This window comes from Alternaria alternata (genome assembly GCF_001642055.1).
Source record: "Alternaria alternata strain SRC1lrK2f unplaced genomic scaffold CC77scaffold_32, whole genome shotgun sequence".
Lineage (NCBI taxonomy): Eukaryota > Fungi > Ascomycota > Dothideomycetes > Pleosporales > Pleosporaceae > Alternaria > Alternaria alternata.
In genome coordinates this window covers 280085-294997 of record NW_017306221.1, presented here as the reverse complement: position 1 = coordinate 294997, position 14913 = coordinate 280085, and the positions used below count along the sequence as shown (strand labels likewise).

General features: G+C 52.8%; 4 protein-coding genes across 4 annotated transcripts; 2 read left to right on the top strand and 2 right to left on the bottom strand.

Moving 5' to 3' along the window:
* Positions 1-320: 320 nt before the first annotated feature.
* On the bottom strand, positions 321-8170 carry CC77DRAFT_1067052 (polyketide synthase PksG; the record flags this gene model as incomplete). The annotated part of the gene is made up of 2 exons (XM_018528949.1): positions 321-7928; positions 7985-8170. The coding sequence occupies 2 exons, from the start codon at positions 8168-8170 to the stop codon at positions 321-323; spliced, it is 7794 nt and encodes a 2597-aa protein (XP_018379904.1).
* Positions 8171-9304: 1134 nt separating this feature from the next.
* CC77DRAFT_948756 (cytochrome P450) lies at positions 9305-10908 on the top strand (the record flags this gene model as incomplete). Its single annotated transcript, XM_018535216.1, has 2 exons — positions 9305-9713; positions 9764-10908. The coding sequence occupies 2 exons, from the start codon at positions 9305-9307 to the stop codon at positions 10906-10908; spliced, it is 1554 nt and encodes a 517-aa protein (XP_018379903.1).
* Positions 10909-11325: 417 nt separating this feature from the next.
* On the top strand, positions 11326-13618 carry CC77DRAFT_567165 (trichothecene C-15 hydroxylase). The gene is made up of 2 exons (XM_018532236.1): positions 11326-11835; positions 11892-13618. The coding sequence occupies exons 1-2, from the start codon at positions 11743-11745 to the stop codon at positions 13338-13340; spliced, it is 1542 nt and encodes a 513-aa protein (XP_018379902.1). The 5' UTR covers positions 11326-11742; the 3' UTR covers positions 13341-13618.
* CC77DRAFT_567150 (retinol dehydrogenase 12) lies at positions 13419-14828 on the bottom strand. The gene is made up of 3 exons (XM_018532235.1): positions 14637-14828; positions 13672-14581; positions 13419-13615 (listed from the first exon to the last, which is right to left on the bottom strand). The coding sequence occupies exons 2-3, from the start codon at positions 14574-14576 to the stop codon at positions 13498-13500; spliced, it is 1023 nt and encodes a 340-aa protein (XP_018379901.1). The 5' UTR covers positions 14577-14581; positions 14637-14828; the 3' UTR covers positions 13419-13497.
* Between the last annotated feature and the right edge of the window lie 85 nt (positions 14829-14913).

Below are 14913 nucleotides of genomic sequence, written 5' to 3'. Positions count from 1 at the left end.
TACCTGTGCTGAAAGCCGTTGTGGAACATCTCTATCCATCGGGTAACAAGAATCACTTAATCTACTCGGCAAACCATGAGGATGCCAGATCTGCGACAACCAAAACTAACGCACAACCCAGAACGACCCAAGATTAGTCTTTATTCTGACGGAACGCTCTCCATGAACAACGCAGATGCTAGATACAAGGAAGCTTTTGCAGGCTGAGGTGTGCAGCCTCCATCTACATCGCATGAAATCACATGTCTTCGCGTTTTAGTGCGTGGCGTTAGATCAGCGCGGATGCTCCCTTCCTCCCCACACCACAGCTGTCACCAAGCTCAGTTAGTCGCAACGACCTGCTCCGCCACGTGCCGGCACAACTCAACGGTCGGCTGCTTCTTCAAAATTACGAATACGGGAACCTCGACTCCGAACTGCTTGAGGAACCAATATCGCAGCTCAACCGCAATGAGCGAGTCAACACCAAGCACATACGCCGGCTTGCCGACATCCAGACTCTCGGCCGGCACCGACAGCGACTTGCCTAATTTCCCGAGCAACGCCATAGTAACAATGTGCGTAGCCTCTTCAGCATCAGCCGCCGCTCTGATGAGGGCCAGGTAGTCGACCGCCGTCGCATCGCGTCCGCTGCCACCTCCAGTGCTGTTGACCAGCTCGACTTGTCCCAGACGAAGGAGGTTCTTGAACAACGGCTTGCCTACCCAGTGCAGCACGCCATCCTGGAACATACGATACAGCTTCGCAGGCTTATCATGGATGTTCACCACCTGCGCTGCTGCGCCTGCACAATCATACGATGGATCGCACAGGACGTCCAGAATCGCCATCAGCTGCTTCTGCGTCAACCCGCCCAGTCCAGCACGCAAGCTCTTTGTCACGTCCTCAAAGTTGTCGCTCGCCCACCCAGCCTCCAGAACCAAGCCGAGATCGAACGAGACACCCTTGAGCCCGCTCGCGGCGCGGTGACGTGCAAGCGCGTCTTCAAATGTGTTACCTGCAGCGTAGTTGGCTTGTGCGGGGTTGCCGATAATACCGCTCATGGAAGAGAGGAAGACCATAAAGTCCATATCCTTTGGCAGGAGCTCGTGGAGGTTCCAAGAGCCTTGGTACTTGGGCGCCAGGGCACGGTGGAATTGCTCAGCAGTCATGTTTGAGAGCATGTTGTCTGACAACACCATGGCTGCCTGGATACATCCTTTGATCGGGGGTAGTATCTTACTAGCCTCCTCTAGTGTCGCCTGCAGGACGGCGCGATTGGAGATATCTGATGCCGGAGCGTGGATCTCGACTCCCTGAGCTTCCATTTCTTTGATGAAGGCGATGACATCGGTGCGCCCGGCGACACCTCGGGACGAGGTGACCAGGAAATGCCGCGCGCCGCGAGAGGCCATCCAGCGCATGATCTCGCGCCCTAATCCGCCTAATCCACCACTGATAACATAAGTAGCCTGCGCTTCAAATCCATACGAAGGCGTTCGCGCAGGTTGATATACCACCACATCACCAGGTGTCTCAAAGTCGATGACCGCTTTTCCAGCAATCTTACCACCCTGCAATGCGCGCATCGCCTCCTCGATCTTACTCGGGGCGAATGCATGCAGCGGCTTGGGATTATGAAGCTCAGGATGCGCCGCAAACAGGCTAAACACATCGTCGAGCACGAGTTGCATCAGTGGTTTGTTCTCGGCGTACATTCCCGCAACATCCACGGCTGCAAAGGTGACGTTGCGCAAGAAATGGCCCATCTCAAGTGTGTTATTCGCAAGAATGTCGGCTTTGCCGATGTCGATGAAGCGGCCAAAGGGCGCAGTGCAGCGCCATGAATGTTGAAGGAGTTCTCCGCCGAGAGAGTTGAGGACGACATCGACACCGCGGTTATTTGTGCCGTGAAACACATCATCGACAAAGCTGGCCTCTCTGCTGTGGAAGATGTGGTCATCAGCGAGTCCGTAAAGCTCCTTCACTAGCTCGCGCTTCCATTTGCTTCCTACCGTGACGAAGACGTTCGCCCCGCGAAGTTGCGCGAGTTGGATAGCAGCTTGGCCTACAGCACCAGCACCAGCGTGGACCAAGATGCTCTCGCCCTTGCGCAGCCGGCCTACGTAATCGAATGCATACACCACCGTAGCCCATACAGCAGGGATAGCAGCCGCGTCCAAGAATGAAATATCGTCGCGGGGGATCTTGCGCGTCGACGCCTCGTCGCAGCGGACATAAGTCCCACAGCATCCACCGGTCGAGAAGATGAAGTACATGACGCGGTCGCCAGGTTGCAAAGTACAGTTTGGCCCGACACGTTTCACGGTACCAGATCCTTCAAGACCGAGGCCATCACCAGGAACTTGGCCTAAGGAAATCATTACATCGCGGAAGTTGAGGGAGGCGGCCGCTACTTCGATCTCGATCTCGCCGGATTGCAGCTCGTTGCTAGGGGCTGGAACTTCAGTGTAGTAGAGAGTGTCGAGGAGACCAGGCTGCTGGATGGTCAACTTTATGCGCGGTTTGAGATCAGCTTGCCCGAGCGTGAATGCGAGTTTGTCGGGCAGTTTCGCGCGCTCGGCGAGAGTGTGATTAACGCTCTTCTGTGGGACGACACGCGGAATATGTATAAGGCCTTTCTTTACTGCGTACTCGGATTCGGCGTCTGCGCTCTTCCCTCCTCCTATCTTGTGCAAGTGCTCGATGAGACGGAGTACATGGCTCGTCCCCTCAGTCCAATCCTCCGTCTCTAAGCTTAAGATTACGAAGGCCTGATCACCTCGCTCAGAGCAGATACTTCTCGAGAAGCCGACTGCCATCTCGGCGGCAGGGTTGCTGGCACCGGGGCTGCCACCGCGTGTGACCCAGAGGACGGTCTTGGCATCCAAGCTAATCTTCTTGAGAGCCTCAAACTGCCGCCCTGCGATAGTGCCCAGGAGAGACGTGTCTAGCTCGAGCAAGCTAATGACATTCGTGTTGCTTAGCTTCACCCCGGCAGCAATCAGACCGTCGAGTGTGTATGTCTCAGTGTCTCCGATCCACGATACAGCGGCCAGCCTTGATCTCAGCACATCGGTGTATGCAGACTGTGTGGGATCTGCGACGATAACCCAGCTCTCGCGTGCGGCTTCAACCTTGACCTCCTCTGGTCTTGTCGTGACGAGCGTTGAGACGCGGTGACGAGGTTTGTACTCGTTGTCTCTGAATACCATGTCCACACCCGAGAAGCCTGCGGTCTTGAGCGCAGCGTCCCATCCATCTTCAGTAAGAATAGGTCCCAGCGCCTCATCTTCTCCAGGTACAGCGTCAACATCCTCACCCTCCCACCAATGGCCCTCGCGCATCCACCATCCGGGTAGCAAGCCGAAGATGATACCGTCACGGATGTTGTCAACAGTAGTCTCCATCATAATTAGTTTGCCGCCCGGGCGCAGAAGTGCAAGGAGATCGCGGAGGCACTTCATAAGATCCGATGTAGTGTGGATGACGTTGCAAGCCATGATCACATCGTAGCTGCCGAGCTCAAAACCTTGCAGAGAGGGATCAATCTCCAGGTCAAGTTTGGCGAAGCGCATGTGCTTTTCGGCAAAGTCGAATTTCTCGCGCGCCTTCTCGAAGAAACCGACTGAGACGTCGGTGTAAGCATACTCACCGAAACGCAGAAGCTGATCACCTTGGAGACCTTCAGTGTCGACCAAGAACGGTAGGACCTTGGATGTGGCACTGCCTGTTCCTGAACCAACCTCGCAAATTCTGAGCTGAGGATTTGCGTGTGCCAGGATGCTCATGTATGCGCCAGCTTTGCGGTAATGGCGAGAGTAAAAGTCGCAGTGATAGAAGTCATTGGCAAGATTTCCCTCAAAGATGATCTGTAACGCGTTATCTGTCCCGACCAGGATACCGTAGAGATGTTCGCCCGCTTTCTTCACCAGCTTCTGTGTTGGCTCGTCATCTGCCTCGCGCAAGACATCTTTGATATTCAAATGACCTAACCCTCGTGACTCCAACGTATATTTTTCCCTGTTCGCGCGGACCTTGCGCAGGAAGTCTACGTATTTGGTCAAGTGGTTGTCAAACTCTACTGGCTCGCCGTTCTCAATCTTTTCTAGTGCTTGCTCGATGAAATACAGCGCGATGGCGTCTGCACGGTCAACAGCCTCGGCGTCCTTGGGGTCTGGTGAGAATTGTGGGTCCCGTGCGAAGAGCGCCTTGAGATAGGCCTCCGTCTCGGTTTTGTCAAGCAGGGAAAGGTCAGGCTTGAAGTCAATCCCGTACGAAAAGCGACTAGCACCGTCGTCGTCATCGCGAGTGCTGCTACCTGCGCCAGCAATCACGGTTCCACGCTCGCCTCTTGCCACAATAACCGGCTCACCAGTCTCAGCAAGGAGGGTGCTAGCATCCCACTCAAACTCTCTGAATGTGCGAGCGACCTCCTTTGTTGCAACGTGCAGCAGTGGATTGCCAGGCACTGTGAATAACTTATGCGAAACCCAAAGCTCCTTGAGGTTGCTGAACATGAGTGTTGGAATGGCCTCCCACCCGCCCATGCTCAACGAGACAAAGCCAACGTGGAACACCGAGTCGAACGTTGTAGGATGAATCACACATGGATCCTCTTGGGCGTATGGCATATTCTTCGCATAATTCCGCAGCGCAAGAGTACCCGACGCACACCCGTTGCGGGAGTACTTGATATCCCGCAAGCCCTGGAAATATGGCCCGTAGTCGAATCCAGACTTCTTGCTCAGGTTTTCGTACAGCTGCCCGCTCTGTACACTCAACTTACACTGCTTTGCCGCGGTTGCGTGCTCCTCGCTGACGGCGCTTGCCCACCTAGCTTTGCGTGCGACTGTTTCGGGCGAAGCCTCCGCATCCTCGAGTTCAACACGAATGCTGCCAAACGCACACTCAATCCACTCATCGCCTCCGAGCGTAAACACCCGCCAGTCGTATACGCCTTGAGTAGCGTCTTTGGCTGTATGTCGGCGCGGCTGAAGGTAGATTTTCGCCTCAGTGCCCTTTTCCGTCTCGTTCACAGGAATAGAGCGCATGAACCGTACGTTTTCGAGCTTGTACCCACTGATTGCCGCGTTGGGTGGGAGAAGTTGCCGTGCAGCCTCAATGGCCATTACGAGCATGCCTGTGCCAGGGTAGAGCGGCGAGCCTTCGAGCGCGTGGTCAACGATCCAAGGAGCTTCGGCGAGACGGATCTTGTGGTGCCATGTTGGTTGCTGGGGATTGAAGTCGTTCTCGCGTAGACCCAGGAGGGCGTGCCTCCGAAAGGGTCGTTGCGAGTAGAGGGCACTGATGCGGGGTTCATCCCAGTAAAGCTTGGCCCTGGAGAATGGGTAGGCTGGGAGGTCTGTTACTCGCTTCGGCTGGGTTATGGGCTTCAGAGTGGCTTGGTTGGGCATGTTGAGATTGATGGGTAGACCGGCGCTCCAAAGGGCGCCGATGGTTTCGAGGAGAGACTGGATGTCGGGTTGACGAGGGTTGAGCACAGCTGCATATGTCCACTTATCTTGGCCTTCACCAATGTGCGCAAGGATGTCTTTGACTGGCCGTCGAAGAGCAGATTGAGGGCCGATCTCAACAAGGAATTTGGTAGCTTGCTTCCGCTCGCTTATCAGCGCTGTTACAGCGTCGGTGAAGAGAACTGGCGATAGAAGGTTCTTCACCCAGTAGCTTGGTATCGCAAGACCCTCCAACGTGATGAAGCTACCTTCTGTGGATGAGAAGAATGCGACGGTACTCGACGCCTTGCTGTTTCTTGCTGGAGCGCATATACCGGCCAGCAAACCCTCATATTCCACTGCACCATCCCGCAGCGCCCCGGAGTGATACCCGATTGTTACAGGCAGCTTCCGTACGAAAGTTTCCTCGGCCTCTAGCGTCTCACACAAGCGTGCAATCGCCACGACGGGACCCGACAATGTGACGTTGACAGGGCTGTTCTCACACGCGACCGTCACCGATGGCTCAGCCTTTAGATACGGCTCAACAGCCTCTTTGCCCAAGCCCACCGACATCATCGTGGTCTTCTCCCTCGCTTGGTCAGAAGCCAGCTTGTCGGCCACAACACCACGGAAGTAAGCCACCCGCCATGCACTCTCACGATTCAGCCCACCTGCACAGTATGCAGCGGCGACCTCACCAGACGAATGCCCAACTACAGCGCGAGGAACAAGGTTCCACGTGCGCAGCAGTTCTACGAGAGCAATCTGTATGGCGGTACAGAGGGGCTGGGATAGTGCCGGTTTACTAACTCTGCTTATGTCCTTGTCCTTCTCAAGTTCTTCTAGCACAGACCATGTACTTCCCAGTGTTTTGAGATAAGCGTCGCAGTCAGTGAGACTTTGGCGGAAGATGGGATAATGCAGAAGGCCGATAGCCATGCGCGCGTATTGCGCGCCTTGCCCTGTGAAGACGAATGAGAGATCGGGGGCGGAAGAAGTGCTGCTGAATATGCTCGGCGAGACGAGGGCTGTGAGATCGTCGGTAATAGAGGAGACAACGGCGAAGGAACGGTAGCTGAGTAGCGATCGATGCGAGGAGAGGGTGTAGGTTAGGTCTGAGAGGTAGTCCGGCGCGTGGGGGGTATCGCGTGAAAAGAGGAAGTCTTGGAGGGTCGCTGCTTGGCGCGTCGTACCGTCGCTGTCTGCTGCTGAGAAAGGGATGATGGCGTAGGGGGTTGCGGATGGGAGGGCGCCGTTGCCATTGGTATGTCCGTTGGTATGTCCGTTTGTGTATCCGTTGGTGTGTCCATTGGTAGCTGTGGGCTCGCCAACCGATTGATGCAGGCCTTTCAAGCCATGACTGCGCAGGTAGTTGCATGCGTCGTCGAGAATCACATGGGCGTTGCTCCCTCCATATCCGAAGGAGCTCACGGATGCCCTACGAATCTCTGTTTGCGGCCATGGTACTGGTTCCTTGGGAAAGGCAAGCTGCAAATACTCTGTATCAATAGCAGGATTCGTCTTCTCGAACATGGCGATGGGCGGAATCACAGCCTTCTCCAGCGCAAGAACGGCTTTGATCACACCAGCCATACCCGAAGCGCCCTCCAAGTGACCAATATTGGATTTTACTGAACCAACATACAGTGGTCTATCGGACTTGCGACCATCGCGGAAAGCCTCTCCTATAGCGGCCGCTTCGATGGGGTCGCCAACCGGTGTTCCGGTGCCGTGAGCCTCAACATAGTCCGTATCAGCAACATCAAGGCCTGCAACACGATATGTGTCTCGCAACAGATCAAGCTGCGCCTGCTGACTTGGCTGTGTGATACTGGGTGTTCGACCATCTTGATTCGCACCCGTGGCCCGGATCACTGCCCTGATAACGTCTTTATCTCTTATGGCAGCTTCCAGCGGTTTGAGCAAGACGAAACCAAATCCTTCGCCTCTTGCATAACCATTCGCCTTCTCATCGAAGCTATAACTCTTTCCGTCAACGCTTAGAAACCCCCCGTTGCTGAGCGCAAGTGCTTGGCTCTCGGGTGTAATAAATGTATTCGCGCCGCAGACAAGCGACATGGCGCTCTCACCTGCGAGAATACTCTGCACGCCGAGATGCAAAGCATATAACCCCGATGAGCAAGCTGTATCAACTGTGAGAGACGGCCCCGCTAGATCGAAGAAATGGCTGACACGGTTGCTCAGCATGGATGAGCCATTGGCAGTGGCGTGATAACGCGACTGTGAAGCAAAGTCGCGTCCAGTTATGGTTTCGCCATCTCGGGAGAAAGATGCACAGTAGACTGATGTGGGAGAGCGAGACAGTGTTTCCATGGGTATACCCGCGTTTTCGAACGTGCGGTAGGCGCCCTCGAGAAGACCGCGCTGCTGCGGATCTAGAACTGATGCCTCTGCGTATGACATGTTGAAGAAGGGTGCGTCGAAACTGCGGGGGTCTTCTTCCATGAAATGTGCATGTCGGATGCGTAACTACCGGAGTCAGCTTGGTTGATTCTCAGATGTCAGAAATCGTCGTTTGGACTCACACTGTCTAACCGATTCGGGTCCGGATGGTAGAAAGCATCTATGTTGAATCGATCGGACGGTATCTCTTTTGATACGTTCCTCGCACTCATCAGTAGCTCCCAGAAGGCTTGTGAAGATACTGCATCGCCTGGGAACTTCATGTTCATGCCAATTATGGCTATGGGGGTCGTTCTGTCCGTAGCCATGGTTGCGATATACAGTATGTGACTCGCTGAATCCGATTGCTTCTAGGTATTATGTTAAAGTTTGTGAAGCGCTGTTCGAGACAGTAGCTGACACAAGGAGAACTGGGGATTCAATAAAGTTGATCTTTTACACGAACATCGACGAATCTATACTAAATACCTAGGTACACTTGACGACTGGCCGAAAACTACACGCCAGCCTCGCATCAACATCTGGTTGAGTAGACACACCGAGCTGATTCCTGAATAGTGTCATGGCCAAAGCGTTTCTACCTCATCCAGAAGGTTGAGTAAGCCCGAGCTGTTAGCTTACGGTGATACTGTGAGAGCCGCATCTGCAAATACGACGCTACAGGCACCCCATGTTACAAGTCGAACGGGTTCTTCCATGAGTAAACGGTCAAGTAGGCCCGAGTCATTAGCCTACGGTGATACTTGGAGGGCCACGTGTAGGTAGAGGATGCAAGCACCCCATGTTGTTGCCTGGCTTCGGGTCTTTTTGGTTCGGGGTGTTTGAGAGGACAGAAGACGAGAGGACTAGTCGATGAAAGTTGCCTTGCTGTTAGTTGCAGCGGTGATTAGATAACCGTGCGGCTGATGACAAGCTCCACCGTACAGGTTAGCGCGTGGCTCGGGCTCGTGCCGAGCCACGTAAGAACTTCAGAGAAACCGAGAGACGCTCCGACGCGCCAGCTACATCTTCTTGTCTTCGTGCTCGTGCCGTGATGACCCGATTACGACTACTCTAGGCTGGTTGATTATGTGACGGCGCTGGTTTACCGGCAGCGTCGGAAGTGGTGATCCGGGGGCGTTCGCGATGGTGAGTGCCATGACTGCCATCACTGCGAATACGCGCCAGCTCGAAATTCGGCTTCTTCAATCTACCCGGACTCACTTCGGACTGTTATCATAGAATTAGTCGACGAGTCTAGTGCCAGAGCCAGGCTATGCGATACGTGCTTATGCCGTCTTTCTGCAGTCTGGAGTTTTTGACTTCCTACAGGACACCAAGCAGTAATCGTTCAGATCTGGGAACTCACTCACGCCCAATGTTCGCCGTTTCTCATCAAACACAACTTACCGCTCCCTTCTCGTTGATGGAAACTTCCAATTAGAAAGCACGCAACTTCGAATATGAGCATTCTAATATCCTTGGACATTGACTCCTCAAAACTTCTTCTTTACGGCATTGTCACGATCATATTCCTCTCAGTTCTGACGTCCGGATCGCACAATGGCAAGAAGTCTAAGTCATCGATTCCGCATGCTCCGCGCATTCCATACAAACTTCCTTTCGGACTGGATATGGCTTGGAAACTCGTAAAACGTCTACATTCAAACACATTTGTTGAATACGTATGCGAGGAAGTTCTCAATACTCCTGGTCGTACGATCGAGATGAATCTACTAGGGGGTGACATTTTCATCACCGATAGAGCGGAGAACATCAAGGCTATCCAAGCAGATCAGTTTGCGGACTTTGCTAAAGGGCAGACGCCACATGATGTGTTCAGTAGTATATTGGGAGACTCTGTCTTTACAAGTGAGTGCGATCTCGGAAACTACATGATACAGCTGCTGACGTCATTCTAGCGGATGGCCCTTTGTGGAAGACGAGCAGGGAGCAACTAGAGCCGCATGTCTCTCGTGTTCGTCCGGATGATATACCTGTAGCTGAGGAACACATGCAGAAGCTTCTCAAACTGATCAAAAGCTCGCCCGAGAGGGTCGATGTGTACGATGTGGTCGACAGGTTTCAACTCGATCTAGTGAGCCAAGTTTTCCTTGGGGAATCCACAAACTCACTATCAGCGAACCAACAACCTTTCCGTAAGGCCATGGAAGATCTGCTGACATACAATACCAATCGTCTACTTTTTGGCCGCCTTGCAAATTTGTTTCCCGACTGGCTTTTTGCACCCAAGGCCTATCGCGAATTGACGCGTTACATCAACGACCTCATCGAAAAGACTCTGGCTCTGCCGATCAACAATCAGACAGATCTCAAGACAGAGAAAGAGTTTAACCTTGTGGAGGATCTGGTCGCCACGCATCCGAATGATCGATATTTTATCAGAGGCCAGCTCATAGCAGTCCTGATGGCTTCTAAGGATCCGGGTGCTATCCTCTCTACGTGGACCATATACCATCTGGCCCGGAATCCAGCATTGTGGAAAAGACTTCAGCAGGAAGTTGAAGTGCACATCGGCATGGATGCAATTCCTACAACAGCTCAACTGAGGAAGTTATACCTCCTAGCCAACACAGTCAAAGAGTCCATGAGAATGTACCACCCCCTCGGCCTCAACATTCGAGAGGCCAGAAGTGATGCGATTCTGCCTGTCGGCGGCGGCCCAGATGGGAGAGATCCCATATCGGTTTCAAAAGGACAGATCATTGTTTACTCAGTCGCTGGCCTCCAGCGCAACAAAGCCAAGGTCGGCGCAGATGCTGATGTATGGGATCCTTCACGATGGGACACTTGGTCGCCAAAGTACGGCGACTACCTACCCTTTAGTATCGGGCCACGTCAATGCCCCGGCAGAGTCTTTGGTCGATTTCAGATTCAATATATCCTGGTGCGACTTCTTCAAGAGTTTGAGAGGATTGAGTGGTGTGGACTTGGTGGTGATGGAGACAAAGGCACGGAAGAGATGAAGATCAAGGTCGAGCTCAATCTTAAGCCAGCTGAGGCCGTAGTTTGCAACTTCGTGCCGCGTCGCAAGAATACTGCTTAGCGCTGAGATTGAAAGATTTGCCGGCGTTTTGGGCGATCAGAGCCTGTGATGGATATATCCGACTAGCATGCAAGGAATGATATCCTCATACTCCTTACACTATGCTAGATGCAAATTTCTACTGACGCTGGATCGCGCCAGCATCTGGAATCTAGGCTACGTCCTTGTTGTCACGGTCTACAGGTCATCTAGGCGTGCATTTCCCCAGACGTTCCAATTCCGATCGGAACTTCTGGTTCAGGGTCCGCACTAACTCAGGTGCCCACAGCCTGACTCGCAAGCCACCGTTAGCATGAGTACTAGGTTATCCAGCGGTGTAATGCAAGAAATCTACCGAATGTCCGACATAGTGCCACAGACCACTGCTGACTACCACCGAAACTAAGCTCTTAGTCTGACGGGCATTCTTGGTCGTCAACAAGTTGAAAAGACAACATCCGTTTATCCAACAACCTGGGTACCCAGGCTGTATCGTGCATAGGCGGTGGAGCAATGCGGGTGGCTTACGACCTGAAAGTAGGCCGGTTGTGGAAAACGCCGAACAGACATGCGACATCGTACTCGGTTGGATCGTTGTTCAGTCATACATCTTCGCGGAATAATCCTTAGTCCACATTGGTACTGGGTACCGACAACTTCCGCATATCGTATATCGTATACGCAAGACGTTGCTCACGGATGAGCATTACCACACCGCGAATACGAGTGGCCGATTACTAGACACCTACTAAGCAGATATACCCACCAATCCCATGCTTGGATAGGTATCAACGTACACTTTCCTTACGCGTATTGAACAGCTATTCGCAACATTCGTGCTTCCATATACGCGCGATGGGCACCGCAACAATATGGTTCACTCGAGGGATCGCCAGATATGACGAGCTATCTTCGATCTGGATAATTATGGGAATAACTATATGCGTGGTAATGAACCCAACTGAACACCATGTAAGACACAAGTCCACTGACCTGCGTTTCAGGCTGTAGTGTATACTCTCTGGACTGTTGTCTACAACCTTTACCTCAATCCACTTAAACAAGTACCTGGCCCTTTTTTGTGGTCTATCTCGTCTACACCGCTTTTCCTGGCATCCATCTCTGATACGCCACATAAACAAATCCTCGAGTTGCATCAGAAGTATGGCGGGGTCGTCCGCACAAGTCCAAACTCCGTGTCATGTCTCCACGCAACAGCATGGAAAGAGGTCTACGGACACCGTAAGCCCGGCCAACCGGAAAACCTCAAACACCCAGGCTTCGTAGCCGAAGTCGCATCAGGTATCATTGGGGCCGACACAGAGACTCATACATACCAACGTCAACTAATAGCCCCGGGATTTTCGGCGCAAGGGATGCAGCGCCAGGAGCACATTATTCGGCACCATGTCAACAACCTCTTCAGCTGCTTTGAAGAACACTGTGCCAAAGGACAACCCCTTGATCTGGCCAAGTGGTACAATTATTTCTCGTTTGACATCATCGGTGATCTCAGCTTCGGCGAGTCCTTTGGGAACCTGGAGCGGGGAGATTTCCACCCGTGGATTGCGACGATCTTAGAGTTCTTCGTTGCGCAGCATGATATGGCGCATTTTCGGCGGGCATATCCGTTGTTGGAGGCAATGGTGGGCCCTCTTGTTAAGGTCCTTGCTGCGAAGATCATCCTGAAGCATAACACGTTCATGCGTACCCAGGTCACGAAGCGTTTGGCTTTGGAGCCTACTCGGCCAGACTTCATCGATGGTATGAAGTCTGACCATGCTAAGGGAAAAGAAGGCCTTTCCTTTGAAGCAATCTGTCATAACGCGAGCATCTTCGTCGTGGCTGGATCCGAAACGACTGCACTCGCACTTACCGGGGCGACTTACCTACTCTGTACCCATCCAGAGGTGCTCACCAAGCTCAAAGAAGAGATTGACTCATCTTTCGATAGTGAAGAACAGATCACTCTTCTCAGCGCGCAGCGACTCAAGTATCTTACAGCCGTCATAGATGAGACCCTGCGTATCTACCCAGCCGCTGTAGGCTCCGTGCCGCGACTGATCCAACGCCATGGCGAGGTAGTCGGCGGACACGTCCTTCCCGGAGGAACATGCGTGGATATATGGCATTGGGCAATGTATCATAACCCAGCTAACTTCACCGAGCCAGAGGTTTTTGCTCCCCAACGATGGCTTGGAGACCCTCGCTTTGAAGGCGATAAGAAAGTGGCATTCCAGCCTTTCTCAACGGGAAAACGCAGTTGCATTGGTCAGAATCTTGCGCATTCCGAGATAAAGCAGATCATGGCCCGGCTGCTGTGGAAGTACAATATTGAGCTCGTAGATCGCGAGTGGTACGACAAGCCATGGCATGATCAACCCGTGCGCGCTTCTTATGTGCACCCGCCGTTGAATGTTAGATTGAGTCTTAGGACAGAGCAGTTGAAATAGATTCGTACAGCCAGTCAGATGAAAATTACAATCCTATTGCAGCGTGGACGAAGGACGTAGCTCCGCTCAAAGATACTCGGGTGTGGATTCCGCGTACCGGAACGTTCCGATGCCGGTCGGAAGCTCCGGTGAACACCACAAGTTTTCGATCTTCTGACTAGAACTCATGCATTAAGTCCTCTGAGACGTCCAGGGATGACAAAAGATTCCTGGTCTCACTCAGAACCTTCTTCTGCAAATCCTCGCCGCGCTTTGAATACATCAGAACAGGATATCTAGCATGATGTCAGCGAAGACTGGTCGAAACGCAGTCGAGTGGACCTTCACTTACGGGCGTACTCCCCACTCGCTCAAAAAGCCTCCATGACTTTCTCGCCCTGCGACTGCCACGGCATGAACGTATGTACTGGCACCCTCTTTCAAGCTCCTGCCAAACAGAGCAAAGTAAACTGAGAACATGTATCTCAAAACAATACTTGTGTTGATGGTGCGCCAGATCTCCGTATCGCCTACCAACCCCGGGCAAACCGTGTTGATAATCACCTCATCCGGGTCGACCAGCGTTGCCAGTCTTCTCAGAACAACCATTTGCAACAACTTCTCGCGGGCATACCACTTCGTAGGATCGTACTTCTCGTCAAACTGCGGCAAAATTGGTTTCTCGTGATTGAAATCCGCAAAATATGCGGTGGTAGATGTCACAACCGTAAGTCTAGCTGGCTTTCCGCCCAGACCTCCTTTGGACCTTAGAGTCGGTAAGAGAAGCACAGCTAGCATGATTGTCGAGAGGTAGTTGACTTGGAAAGTCTGTTCTTTTCCTGTCTTGGTCGAGACAATACAGTCCTTATTCTGCACACCAGCGTTGAGGATGATAATGTCAATCCTACCTAAAGTCTGACCTTTCATGGCAAACGCAGAGACAGACTCGAAGTCTTCCATGTCTAGGATCCAGACCTCGACTTGAGCGATTGGAAACTCATCGCGGAGAGTTTCTGCCGCGGCATCGCCTTTGGCTTGAGACCGGACGGCTAGTATCAGCCGAGAGAGATCTAGCTGGAGAAGCTGCCGTGCTGCTTCGAGCCCTAGACCGGTATTTGATCCGGTGACTATGGCTGTCTGGCCGTCAAGTTTGACGTCTGCTGCGATTGGAGGAGGGTGCATGAACAATTGGCGGTATATGAAGCCTATGCCACTTTGGAAAATGAGGCGGCTGCGGATTGGGTCCCATGAAGACATGTTGACTGTCGTATCGATACTCAGAAGTGCTTTTCATGGTCCACTGTCGGAGTACCTTACAATATCAGTGACTTTGGTTGCAGCAATAAGCCCTAAACAATGAGGTGTCTCTATTTGTGGGTCGAAAAGGCCCTGCATCGTATTCGCAAGCCCTGCAGCAGTCGACTACCCCGGCGTTATCCTCTTTATCCAGATCTCAGAAAAGTAGAATCGTGGCCTGGCCAGAAAAGCTCTAGATTTTGTCGGTGAGCGCAAGAGCCACCGAATTTCCGCCTAGCTGAAAGACACCGAGTCGCATCCGGAAGTTCCCCAAAGCCACCGGATTACCGCCTAGCCA

Coding starts and splice junctions, on each gene's coding strand:
- CC77DRAFT_567150 (XM_018532235.1), bottom strand. CDS start 14,576: ATGTCTTCATGGGACCCAATCCGCAGCCGCCTCATTTTCCAAAGTGGC. Junction 13,616..13,671: donor AGCGAGTGGGGAGTACGCCC/GTAAGTGAAGGT, acceptor ACATCATGCTAG/ATATCCTGTTCTGATGTATT.
- CC77DRAFT_567165 (XM_018532236.1), top strand. CDS start 11,743: ATGGGCACCGCAACAATATGGTTCACTCGAGGGATCGCCAGATATGAC. Junction 11,836..11,891: donor TGGGAATAACTATATGCGTG/GTAATGAACCCA, acceptor CCTGCGTTTCAG/GCTGTAGTGTATACTCTCTG.